This window comes from Ammospiza caudacuta, chromosome 10 (genome assembly GCF_027887145.1).
Source record: "Ammospiza caudacuta isolate bAmmCau1 chromosome 10, bAmmCau1.pri, whole genome shotgun sequence".
NCBI lineage: Eukaryota > Metazoa > Chordata > Aves > Passeriformes > Passerellidae > Ammospiza > Ammospiza caudacuta.
In genome coordinates this window covers 15,306,642-15,320,356 of record NC_080602.1, presented here as the reverse complement: position 1 = coordinate 15,320,356, position 13,715 = coordinate 15,306,642, and the positions used below count along the sequence as shown (strand labels likewise).

Below are 13,715 nucleotides of genomic sequence, written 5' to 3'. Positions count from 1 at the left end.
CACCCAGCTGTGCACCTGCCAGGAAGGTTCCCAGAGCAGGGAGGAGCCTGGCCCTGCCTCACCTGCTCACTGGCCTCAGCATCTCTAGGCTGGCCATGCACTGAAGGCTGACAGTGACCCAGAGCTTCTAGAAAAACACAATGTGTGTTTTTGCAGGGCTGCACATCTCAGGAGCAGAACACCAGGAAACAGCACTGCTGCATCTTCACTGCTCTGCAAAAGCAGCAGCATGTTGTGGTGGAACTACTGCCGTGGCCTACCTAGGAGTACAAAAATGACTCAATTCTTGCTATTTCAAGATTACTGATTTGCACTTCAAAGAACTCAATCACAACTTATTAGAATAAACTTTTATTTACTGCTTTCAGGATCCTTATTTTATACTTTAAAGTATGCAACAAAACCTGCTACATTCAAATCTATACAGATTTACTGATATATCATTCACGTTTTACAAAACTGCATATAGATTTGGGAAATTTGTATAAGTTACCTTTATTTACATGTAATACTCTCAGTTCTAATGACCTATTCAAAGGATAAAACAAAGTGGGATTTTAAATATCCCTTAAGACCCATTAACATTTGTTACATAATTTACATATCTTCAGAGAGAGATGTGCTACACTTCCTTCTTGCATATTTATAAAGACTGTGACTAAACAGAAATTTGGTGGTCAAAGCTAGGTACTGTCATTTCCTCAGATCATATTGGTAATAAAATGTTAAAATTTGAGCAAGTCAGGTATACAAACCAATTTGTTTTCTTTCAGAACCAACTTTGCTAATAATTTTAACCAGCACTTGCTCAAAAAAAAGTTAATATTAATACAAAAAAGACCCACATTTACAAAAGAAATCAAACTAATATTTATATATGACAAGTTGATCTACAATAAATTGCACATTGTTGGTTATGACTTTGGTTATACTGTATTAACAAATTTGGTTTCTAGACTAACACTGGAGAAAAAAATATAAAAATGCAGCTGTAGAAACTAGCAACCTGTAAACATATCACAGAACCAAATTCTGCACCTGATCAATGTGCATAACCTCCATGCAGTTCAGGAGTTTGCACATAACAGACTGCTGAATTTGGCCCAGAAAACCCTGTAAACATGTTCTTTATTGTTATGTAGTGCAATACTGCAAGAATGGATAATAAAGGCCTCTAACTATCAGTAACTAAATACTGAGTGATATCCATACAAATTTCATTTTAAGATTGATTTGTTGCAAAAGGCTGAATTGAAAATATTATCGTTCAACTACAAATTTATCCAAAATAGTGATGAACACTCAATAAACCAACATCAGTATATAAATTTAAACAAAAAATGGATATAATTTCTCATTAAAAGTCAGAATTATGCTGCTTATCTGTTTTGTATAAAAATCTTGGGTTTGTTACACTGTTTTAGCAAAAGCAAGTTAGAAACAGAAGTCTAACAACTGTATCAAGTCAGTGTTCTGCAAACAAATGTTTTCCAATGTGGTATCTAATCTGCTGAATTATAAGGTGCTTTGGGCAGATCTGTTGCAAAAAGCCTGAAGCAGCACAAATTATGATATTGTAATACATTACATTTGTTGGGGTTTTTTTGTTTGGGTGGGTTTTTTTTTTTAAACAGTTTAACAATTTCATTTGCTTCTCTTAAAGCAGCAAATCAAATTTAAATCCTCTGCAAAGATTTCTTTACAGCTTTACTTCAGTAGTTTACTGCAGGACAGTCTCAAATACTGTACAAGAGGCAACTGCTAAAAACACTTTAGTTTTTTACTTACTTGGCACTGGCTAATCCAATGTGTATATTGCATGTATAGCAAATACACAAAACTATGGAAATGACAAAATAAAAATACATTTTCAAAAGTTAGTGATTTTTAATACTTAGTTATTTTACACCCTATGAAGAGTCAATAGCCATGTGACTAAATACAATGGTAGTCCCTGGAAAATTCAGATTTGTTTGTAAACCCTTAAAATGAAATTGCAGCACTGGACCAACATAATTTATGTCTGTATCTTAATCAACCCCATCAAAACCCTGAGTGTTTTCAATGGCTAGAAGAAGTTTATCCCATAAATCTTCAAACGAGTCATACGGAGGCAAATCCAAGCGATTAAAGCTGAAAAACAGATGAAAACTCTTAAGTATTTTATCACTTATACTAGAGGTCATAATTTATCTGAATTAAATACTCACCAGGTATGAGCTCTTGGCAGTTTTTCAGGGGTACCCCACTGTTCAACTGTGAACAACTGTGGTCCATTTGAACCTGAAGAAAAGAACACATGAATTTTCACCCTATTATGAAATCCTTTTATAATCAGAGATACAAATGATGACCTATTTGGGGGTTTTGCAATCCAGGGCTGACATCTGAAGGAGCTATCTATATGAATAAAATACAGACTATAGAAAGTAATAGTCAATAATCCCAATTCCCTTGTATTTCAATTATCTCTTGCTATACCTCAGTTTCAAGAGAGTTTTACATCTTCAGCTCAGAAACCTAAGACCTAAAGGTATATGCATAGTAGCTGGTATTGAAGTTTTTATACTTTTATAAGTATTATAAGTTTTTATTATTATAAGTTTTTATACTTTTTTATACTTTTATAAATTGTCCATGTAAAAACTTAGACATGTTTATCACCATGTGCCAAGTTTTATAAGCTGTTAGGAAGTAGTCAATGCACCTATACAGCAACAAAAATAGAGTAACTGAGAACTTTTGATATGGCAATCATATCTGTACTCCCAGGATGTTGTTATGCACCTGAGAGAACATTTTCTGGCTAGCAAAAAAGGCCGCAGCTCCCTGTATCCTTCAAGAACTGTCTTACAGCATCCTCAATTCTCACCAAGCAGATGCAAGGAGTATTTTATAACCATTTCCTTAAGCTGGGAGAAGTCTGCAGTTAAAAAACGAGGAAGACAAAAGCTGCCCTATGTCAGAGCACGTCTGTTCAGGGTGCCGGAGCTCCAGCACGTTCGGGTTCGCTCCCGAGCTGGGAGCCCTCGAGGAGAGGAGCCACGAGAGGGAGATCTCGGCCAGGGAGCGGCTCCAGCGCTGCCGGCGGGCGGGGAAGGGAACGGCCCGGCAGCGGCACAACACTGAAAAACCACGTACAGCTCTTTCGACACAAGGTACAGGAAATGTCATTGTTACTGGGGTTTGGTAAGGACGGCATGCTGGCCACAGCAAAGCAGAAATAACTGTAGGAGAAACAAAGCACTGTGCAATACAGTGTTGAATTTTTCATTAATGAGTGAGCGATTACAACTACAGAAAACTGCTCAAATATATTCTAATCCCTGGGCAGAAGGAAGCCAAGAACTTCAGCAGTTTCTTCCCCTGTATCAATTCTTAGTTCTATCTCTAGTAGTGTTCATACACAAATAAGCAGAGCTCCTGGGGCAGCAGAATTCTGACTGGGTTCCCCTGTGATGAGCAGGTGCTGTAACCCCAGCAATGCCAAGGCTCAGGTGCAGCAGCAGACACATGGCTGAGCCTGCTCAGCACACTGCTCTTCCCACTGCAACTCACAACTCATTTACTGATGGAACAGAAAAAATAAACCAAGTATCTCAAGCTACATCAGGGAAGGTATAGGTTGGATATTAGGAAAAAAAAATCACTGAAAGAATAATAAAGTACTGGAATGCTCTTCCTAGGGAGGTGGGAGAATCACCATCTCTGGATGTGTTTAAAAAAAGACTGGACTTGGTGCTAGAGTCTAGTTGAGGTGTTAGGGCATAGGCTGGATCAATGATCTTAGAGGTCTCTTCCAACCTCATTATTCTGTGATTCTGTGATTTATAATGAAAAATGAAGACATGGAGAAATGGGAACACAAGACGGGTGGTTTTGTTCACAATCCTTTTGTTTTATAAACAAATTAATGTCCTGTTTATAAAAAGGAAATGTTTAATCAAAGAGGCAAGTTAGATTATTCAGTCATTTACACAGCATCTGAAGCACTTTTGGCCTTAATAAAGTAGTCTAGCAGAAAACATAATAGCTGATGGCAGCTGAGAACAGACCTCCCCTAAGCCAAGCATCCCCACCCTTTGTGGGCTGCTCTATCTGCCTGCCCACAGTGGCTTTTCTGGCTTTGCTATTGAAATTTGCTCCCTGCTGTCCTCTGCTTGTCTCAGTCTCAGCATTGTAGGTTCAGTACTTTTCTTCTGACTTTATGCTTAACTCGTGACATTTCAGTGGTCCCTTTTGGAGTATATCCTTACAAACAACTGCATCTGTACAACCATGGCTTGTGAGCAGATAAAAGCAGTTGTGGAACTGAAGTTAACTGCTGATGCCAGCATGTCTTTGTAATCAGCTCTTGGATAACTAAGAATTTTCTTCAAGCTCAATCATGTGTTAAACAGGGATTTTTCCAGCTCTTGAGAACTTTAAAAATCCACATTCATTTGAGAATTCCTATACATTTAAAAACTTCAAAACCAGAATTAGACTAATATGCTCCCATATAGTACCTGGGAAACGTGATGTAAGTGACTCTTGTCTAACTTTGTTTCTTATAACTGCCAGTACATACTAAATTTTAAAGTAAAATTTGAAAAAAAATTTGACAATGTCTGAAGTCAAGCATCAGGACAATGTTGGTACCGGGTTCTTTGTTACTTAATTGTGAAGATAATCTTAAGTACTCACCATAGAGCTCAGCAAACCCATTCATGGGAACACGTGATGTGCCAGTAACAAACTGAAGTAATCTTATTCTCTTTTCAGAGTCCATCATTAAGACTGCCTATGTATGACAATGATTACAATTAAATATTTCTTTTTAAATTAAGGTTTTAAGCTAATAGATTTATGCAAAATAGTATCTACCTCTAAATCTTAGAGACACACACAGTCTAATTCATTGCCTATTGCTTAAAGCTATGAAGTCAACAATTTTTTAATGGCACTGTAACAAGAGTATGGTTACTGGCTTAGCAGGCTGTTAAAATGCTTCCCTTGAAGATTTGGCCCCCTACTTTCTTTGAAGTTTCTTATGTTATGAACTAGAAGCCAAATTCCTGTAATTTATTAAACAGAACAGTTTAACACCTCTTTAGTGTAACCATGCCAGGAAAACCTACACAAATAAATTTTTAACCCCAGCCAGACAGGGATTTTTTGAAAAAACAATCATCAGTATTGCATTTACATTCTTACCACGTATCTCACCTTTAGTTTTCTTACTTTCTCAGGAATTTTAATGGTCAGATAATATTTACCTAACCTTTTAATGAATCAAACTATAAACTAGCAGAAAGGCAGCAGCTTTTGAATTTTTGAGAAGAAAATATTAGAACTTCACGTACCTTCCAGAACCACTGTATTACTTGATGGTTTATGTTGTAGCCATTTTTGTATTTTGTGTGTAGTTTCCAATCAGCCACGTCCACATCTCCCAATCCACACATTAATAACTACACAGATAAAAAACCAAACAAACAACACCAAAGTTTAAGTCAGTAAACTAAGGTTTCAACATAATTTGTTCTCTTTTCCATGATACACCTACCTCTAGCTCATTTTCATCAAAAATTTTAATCAGATCCTGTGGTATTAGTTCAAAAAAGCCCTAAAAAAGATGAGGGAAGTTTGTAAAAATCAAGGCAACATTATTATAGTTTTTAGTCAAGAAGAAGGATATTGAGAGGCTTTGGTAAACACAGCCAAAGCAATATATCAAAGACAGATGTTTGGACACCAGTAGTCCTCAGTTTCATTACAGTACTTTTAATTGATTTCTCACATCTTTATTGTGCAACACTGAGTGATGAGTATGAAGTCTGAATATCATCTATGTAATACAATTGGTACAGAAAAGGGTAAATTGCCTAGTTTAAATCAAACTAATATAATTAAATTAAGTTTAATTTCTGCAGAGGTCATTAAATAGTTTGATCTGCAGCTAAGGCTGTCAGTCAGGATTGAGAAATAAGCAATTTTTCAAGATGAATTAAACACTTCAGTAAGAACATACCAAAATATTTTTAACTCTGAAATAATTCAAAGCTGACACTACAAACAGTATCGCTGTCTTTTCTAATATTTAAACAAAATGATTAGTGAGTCTTCAGGGTGTCCAAAAAATACCAGATGCAACAAACCCTTAGAAGAATGCATTTTGTAATTAGAACTGTACCTCTTTAAAGGCTGTCATTTGTTTCTGTACTCGGCTCACAAATCTCCACTGAATTACAAGACTGCAAAAAAATAAAAACCCAAACAAAACAAAATTTAAAATAAAAGTGATTTACATACAAAGCAACAACTTCATTTTATAAATAAAGCTAACAGAGCCCCTGTGCTAGAGGGCAATCCAGTGAGGTACATTGCACACAGCAGCCGCTACTCACTGAATGTAGTCTCTCTTGTTCTTGTTGGTGACAACTATTTCTGATCCACCACTTTTCAGTTCATGTTGATGGGTCTAAATGCAATGCACAGAACAGGTCTTAAACAAGGTGAATATATAACAGAATTCCTATGTTAATATTAGATAATTCATACAACTCTTGAAGACTGCATAATTTGAGAACTATGAGAAACAGATCCAGCCACACAGGTCACCTAATAAATAGAATGTGGTACATTTAAAAAAAAAAAAAGATGTATTATTAAGGGGTGCAATGGGAAACCTCCATTTTGTCTGACCTGCTACAGCACACCACCCAAGACTGCACACAGGTTCACAGTAAGGCACACTTCTCTAAATGCATATTCCATGACCCAGCCCTCATTCCAAATCTCAAGGAAAAACAATTACAGAAACCACTTCAGCAATTATCCCAGTAAGTGAATCAATGTACATCTCTGTTACAAAGTGACTTATACTGCTAGAACCTCAGAACACAAATATCTCACTTTCAGTTATCACTGATGTACATTCTCATTGCTTCTTCTCAGGTTCACTGCTGTTGCACAAGACCATAAAGGTTATTATCCTTAGATCTAGCTGGCAACTGCAGTTTGGAAGTTTTATTCAAGACCTGTAGTATTTCTACATGACTTATCTTAAACAGCTTTGTATGCACTAACAAACTTGTTTATTCTCTAGGTTTCTAGTATATCTTAAGAGAAAGGAAACATGTTACATCTCAGCAATTGCTGCATTTTCCAAAGGAACTCATCCTTTCCAGCCAATCACATAAACCCAACCTCTACTGCAGATCAAATCATGGACTATGGATGTTTTGGTTGCCTTCACAGCAACAGCTACATTCCAATGCAAGTAGTATTCAATAAAAAAGCAAAAGCAATTTTTTAAAGCTCTGCTTATTTCCAAGTCCTTTATCACAGCAGGCTGAAATGCACTCACCACATGAGTGGAAAGACCTGAGTGAGTGAAGGAGTTTTCTTAACACCATACACATAAAATCCCCTAATTCCACAGGACAAGTATTTTCTTCCATGTTTTTTCTATTCCACATTACATAAACATACTAACCTGACCAAAAAGTTCTTCATCAACTATGAATCTGAGGTCCAGTTCTGTTGGATCATTTTCAAGAATCCATCTCAGAGAATTGTAATATTCACTATCCTGAGAGAAAATTACAAAAGAGTAAGTGCTAAATAAAGTAGCCACCCTATAAACTGCAAGAGGTTCCATGACAGCCCAGTGAACACTTCTGCCTAGGGTAATCCTATACTGGACACAGAGACACTGCAGTGGTACAAAGCTCTGAAGACCTTTAAAACCTGATTGCTCAGCAATCTATGTAAATGTCCTTCTATCAGGGAGTGAAGTGAAGGATGAGGAGGGCAGATCTAGCTTAGATATTAAGAAATTCTTCCCTGTGAGTATGGTGAGCCACTGGCACAGGGTGCCCAGAGAAGATGGGGCTGCCCCATCCCTGGAAGTGTCCAAGGACAGGTTTGACAGGGCTTGGTGCTACACCCTTCTAGTGGAAGGTGTCCCTGCCTTGAACCCAAACCATTCCATCATTCTAGAGCACCAAACAAAATGAAATCAAAACAAAAAAAATCAGGACACATCTATAAAACTATTAGTCAGAAACAGATAGCAACTACATGATATAATCTTAAAGGGCAGCAAAACCAGTAACAGATTAAAAAGACAGAAGAAAAATCACTTTGCCCATGAGCATTCTAGATAAGAGCCATTATCAGGGAACCAACCAAACAAGAAAAGGGACATGTTTTTCCTCTAAAAATGTTACATTGTATCGCTCAATTTTCAGTCCCTGAAAATTATTAATTTTTATAATCAAAGAAAAAAAATTAAAAAACAGGTTAAGACAGGAATCCTGAAAGTATTTATATTCCATTTTAACAATCTCATTGTCTAAAACACTTCAAGAAAACATCACAGAAAGTTTAGGCTACAGTTTCCAATACAGCTTAACTGACTTGAACCTAAGTCTAGGTCTTTGATTTTCATTAGAAGTTTTAATTCCTATACAACTTACAGACTTATTAAAGATGTAGCTTAAATATCTTTGAATTGTGCATTTTCCACCTTCAAAATGTAGATTATAGATCTGTAGATATTATAAATAGATATATCCATAAAAATTATAAATTAACATTAGATTTGTCAACATGATAAAGCAAATTACATACCACAGACTCCATATCATGTAGTGTTATTGGTTTTTGGAGCATCATCTTGTAAAAAGGACGAATAAAAAAGGCTTTAAAGAAGAAGAAATAAATTTAACAGATAGGACTCAAAACACATGCAAAATTAATCTGAATATCCCATTACATAAGATAAATACTAACCATCCAAAAGTTTGCCATGGTAAACAGCCATTCCAGCCACACGACCTATAAACTTGAAATAAGAGAGATGATCTTCATTGCAAAGGCCAGAGTTCGGATTGATCTGCAGAGTATAGTTATCTCTGAAGAGTTGAAGGAGGGAACAGGGAAGAGAAAGAAAAACAAAAATGTTGTACTATTGGATCAATCTCACATTTGAAGATCTGAAAGACATCTCTTATGAAATCAGTTATTGCTTTTCATGATGATATCTAATATTAAACAATACACAATAGAAGACTATTAGTGTATCAGAAACAACCACCAGGAACTACCTCAGTAAATTGGAGATAAACCAAAGAGAAGGGATTAACTCCCATTCATTTTAAAGCAGAGTAACATTCTCTGCATTATAGTTACATAGTGTCTCTTCTGCGTGCAGGAGACGGTTGCAAGCACATGCTTGTCCATGCAAAAATGCCATGGCTTATGTTAGGATTGCTGTACAAAAACCCCACAATATTGTCTCCACATTACTCTTCTGGCAAGCAACTGGGTGCAGATTATTGCAGTTATTATCAACTAAACCCTCTGGTACATTTGCAAGGACAGCAGGAACCCCATTTTTAAAGAAGGTACAAGAAATACAATTTCTTCTCATAAGTTTTCACATCATCCAGAGCAGTATTACTTACGTAGCTGAATATTCAAACAATCCATAATAAGGATTAAACATTTCTTTAGAGAGAAGGAAGAACCATTCCCTGGCAACTCCTCCATAGTCTAAACCTTTTTCACCATCAAATTCAATCCAAAGTCTTGCTTTAAGGAAGTCTGCTCTCTTTACAGCTATGATTCTTCTGTAAGAATCTTCAAGGATTGTTGTGCGATGAATTTTCATTTCAAACCTATTTGGAATATCACTCTGAAAAAGAGAAATATGGGAACAAAGAATAATGAAACAAACCTCAGCATCTTAAGAGTTTTGCAGAACATGCAAATTCTGAAAATAGACCAAGAGAGCACAGAAATTGTTTCCTTACTTCACTTGGAAACATAACAGAGTATGATAGAAAAGAGGCTCCATTTATCTACAATTCAACTAGCAAAGAGAGTTTTAGATGCTAACTTCTATTTCATGCTAAGAAAATACAGTTAAAATTCTCACTAGTAACAGCATATGGGCAGTTGCTCTGCATGCAGCAAGGCATGGAGTGTCTTCTGACACTGGACATTTATCATATTACACACTTGATTAAAAACAGCTCACAGTTGACACATAAAATTATCTGGAACCATTTTACCTGACTTATTTCACCTTGTAGTTCTATATCCTATGAGCCTAGGTATCCTGTTCTCTCACTTGAGACAAAATCTACAGTTGTATTTAATTCTTACACTACCACAATTGTTTTGTGTGGCTGAGTTCTCTATCTCAGATTAAGATACTGACATTTGAATGAATGTCAATCTTGTTTTACTAGGAACACAAAAAACGAGGTGCATGTATAATTGTGTGCAACTTACATGCAGCTCAAAGCGCACAGGCAAACTTGGCAGGTAGAAAGCAAAGCATGGATCTAAACCCAAAGGTTATTATATATGTAAAATACCTCCCAAGGATGTAAAATTTGATTGAACTTGTGCAGACTCATTGTTATCTGGCTGTCCAGATGCTATTTACAGTCTTTTATGCTACATGTTATAAATATACCTGGCACTGCCACTTCAAACTAGAGTTTGGAAACAAGACCCATAAACTTCAGATTTTAAGGCTGTAACAATTTATTGCAGTCATCCAGATTTCTACATAGACAGACTAAAATCTATTCTGAGAACTTTCCATATTCTGACTTTCAAAAACTATTCCATGCATGATTAGTGATTTCCAAACTTTTCTGTTGGCAGTCTTGCTTTCAGGGTCATGACATTTTAACCTTTGAGAATTTCTGCTTTTTAAATTAGATTGCTTACAGTCTTCATCAGTGCATAAAATCACAAACCCTGCTGCTAGAGCAAATGCTAATTGTTATGAAGTTGGTGCTTCACAAATGTATTTGTGATCAGATAGTAAATTTATCTTCCCTGTGAATTTGTTTAGGGGCCTAAGTTTCATAACTTCTGCTGGATTCCTACTGATTACTGACCTGTTTCTTCAATTTCTTTCTGAAGAATTCATACTTCCGCTTATAGTCCCTGGAGTAAGGCACAGCCTTTGGGGGGGAAAAAAGAAAAAAAAGTCTTGTGTGCCTTGTGAAACACAGACAAGCCGTTTAAACTCTGAGATAACAGGAATACATGTTTTACTGAGTGCCAGGGGAAACTTCCAGTTTATAAACACCAGGAATGAAAAGCACCTCTCTGTTCAGATCAGATCCACAGAATTCATGCTGTACTTCCCCATTAGCTGATGGAACCACTGAGATCCCTGAGTGGCCCAGATCAAAGTGACCAAAATGCCTTTGGTGACGTCCATTTCCCTGCTGGATCATGAGAGACCTGGCTACAAACACCTCTATTTTCCATGGACAGGGAAGGTTGTTTACAAATGCAGGCTATTAATAAACACAGATATCAGCTGAACACTAAAACCCATCTATAATTAAAATGTAAACCATCTTTGCAATTAGTTCTGGTAATTTCACACTACAGATTAAGTATTGAGGCTGGATAATTATTTTCCAGTTGAAAATCAATTTAATTCCTTTTGAAGCCCTTTTTTTTCCCCTTTTTCGTCTTTCTCAAATTTGCGTCATGAATTGAGCTAGTGTGGGCAAGAAATAAATAAGACTTCAAAGCCCTCCCCCCAGTCTATAAGGAAACTTTCTTACTACCATGGGAACTGCTTTTTCTTTCTGTCATTTAAAGACCATTTCCCTAGAAAGCTCTCTAAACAGTTTTTAAAAAGAAATAAAATAAAAATGCTTTGTTCAGACACCCTGAAAGTTTCACTTTCTAGACTAACTGATAAATGACAAGAGTTTATTTGGATTCTATTAACAGTATTTCTGAAAAATATGAAAATGTGCATTAGGAAATCTTACTGGTCCAGTTATTGCCACATTCTGCAGTCGAGGATCCTCCCACTGGGTTCTCTTCGTATCTGCAAGAGATGTTTTAATTAGTTCCATTAATTCAAATAATGGTCACAAATAAAATGATAAGTAGGGAAGAACACTACATTGTACATACTGTGGTTTATGAAGAATATTCTTCCATCTGTGTGAGTTCTCTCTTCCCACCCTGGCTGTAAAAAGACAGCATTTTTGTTATGCTTTTTTATTACATTTTTATTATAAATTTCTGATCATATAGTTTGCATAGAACTCAACATGATGAGCAGTTGAGGGCATTCCTCTCCCATCTACTGTCAGCACTGAAATTCAAAACAGTATCTTTTGTAGGAAAAAAGCAGGCTGCATTTTCTCATGTGCAAATTTCAATAATGCTAACTTTAACAGTTAAACTGTTTCATCTGCCAAACAAGTAAAAAATGGTTTACTTACTGGTAATGGGCCCAGGTCAACTGGATCTAGGGAAGTCTTTCTCCTTGGATGAGCAGAAATTTTCAGTCTTGGATCTTCCTTTGAAAAGAAAACAAGCAGCATGTTAAAATATTTTTGCTGTTTTGTTTTGCTTTTAATTTTTGTTTTGTTTTTATTAATAATTTTGTCAAGATTATGCCTAGTACTAATTAGGTAATGGTTACGTATTTTGCAGCCACAGGAATCCTTGTGGATTCTCAGTCCTCCAGTAATTTACAATCATCTTCTAGTAACCTCTCACTTTATTTTATTTACATACATATAAATCCTTCATTCAACTAAATTTTTGTGTAATTCAGTTGAATTACTCTTTCCACAACATTTCTGACACACCTTATTCTTTTGGTTTTGGTGAGGTTTTTTGTTGTTTGGTTGATAGCTTGGGGTTTTTTGTGGGAGCCAGGGTGAAGGTGGTTGTGTTATATGAGTTCTTTTTGTCTGCCTGGAGAAAAGAATACCCATTTTGAATCAATTTCATGCATTTCTCTTTCCCTTTCACCTGCCAGTAACACTGACTGACTCTGGAGATGCTTAAAACCATGTAGCAGCACTGCCAGTGGTGTGCAGTGCCCCTCTGTGGAACTGCAGCTGTAGGGAACTACAGCTCCCTCATCCATATGGCACTTGCACCTGCTCGGCTCTCTTAAGCATTCACAGAAATTTCTGTTGTGCCCTGTGATAAATTCAAGGTAATGGATTTCCTGTTGAAGGTATATTTACTGAACTCATTTCTGTGAACACCACCTATAAGATACCATAGTTCTGCAATGACATTTAGGAGGGGCTTAGATCTGCAAAGCAGATTCCTGTTTTTCTCCTTCCAAGCTAAACTTTCAAGTACCAATACAATTAGTAAAATTGATAATCTTCTATCCATGACAAGTATTATAACTTGGCATTTTTATTACAGATCACTCAGACTCACACAGAATATTTTGGGTTGGAAGGGACCCACAAGGATCATGGAGTCCATCTCCATGGCCTGTACAGGGACTGTTTATTAGCACCATGATCTGACCATGCTCCTGAACAGACAGACACAGCTATCTTGGCACTAAAGAAACATATGGAAGCTTGCTGAAAGCAGCCAAGTTTGCTTCAAGAGCAACTAGAATTCCAGTTCATGAGAATAGTTTTGCATTACCCATGTTGTAGTTTTGGTATTGTGGTCAATAAAGAATGGTCTCCCATTGGGTGCATGTCGAACTTCCCAGCCTTTAGGGAGAAATCCTTGCTCCATTTCAGGCTGCTGCTGAGAAGACTGTTGTGATGAATCACTTGCTGTTGCTTGTGGCTGTCTTGCTACAGAAATACTTTGTGCAGCTGATGCCTGACTTGTTTCCGCAGCGATCTAAGGTAAATGATCAAAAACATCCTATCAAATCAAAGCCCTGTAAAGCAATATCTTTT

General features: G+C 36.6%; 1 protein-coding gene across 5 annotated transcripts in view; it reads right to left on the bottom strand.

Moving 5' to 3' along the window:
- Positions 1 to 335: 335 nt before the first annotated feature.
- The window catches only part of NEDD4 (NEDD4 E3 ubiquitin protein ligase), a 50,824-nt gene continuing 37,444 nt past the window's right edge, over positions 336 to 13,715 (bottom strand). For all 5 annotated transcript variants that reach the window (XM_058811620.1, XM_058811616.1, XM_058811618.1 and 2 more), the window contains 16 exons: positions 13,450 to 13,656; positions 12,267 to 12,344; positions 11,953 to 12,007; positions 11,805 to 11,863; positions 10,908 to 10,973; positions 9,456 to 9,685; positions 8,782 to 8,903; positions 8,620 to 8,690; positions 7,481 to 7,576; positions 6,390 to 6,463; positions 6,176 to 6,236; positions 5,549 to 5,608; positions 5,346 to 5,453; positions 4,687 to 4,783; positions 2,211 to 2,283; positions 336 to 2,133 (listed from right to left, as the gene is read on the bottom strand). In XM_058811620.1, the coding sequence (XP_058667603.1) occupies positions 2,031 to 2,133; positions 2,211 to 2,283; positions 4,687 to 4,783; positions 5,346 to 5,453; positions 5,549 to 5,608; positions 6,176 to 6,236; positions 6,390 to 6,463; positions 7,481 to 7,576; positions 8,620 to 8,690; positions 8,782 to 8,903; positions 9,456 to 9,685; positions 10,908 to 10,973; positions 11,805 to 11,863; positions 11,953 to 12,007; positions 12,267 to 12,344; positions 13,450 to 13,656 (1,560 nt within the window). In that variant the 3' untranslated portion in view covers positions 336 to 2,030. The remainder of the gene's footprint in view (positions 2,134 to 2,210; positions 2,284 to 4,686; positions 4,784 to 5,345; positions 5,454 to 5,548; positions 5,609 to 6,175; positions 6,237 to 6,389; positions 6,464 to 7,480; positions 7,577 to 8,619; positions 8,691 to 8,781; positions 8,904 to 9,455; positions 9,686 to 10,907; positions 10,974 to 11,804; positions 11,864 to 11,952; positions 12,008 to 12,266; positions 12,345 to 13,449; positions 13,657 to 13,715) is intronic.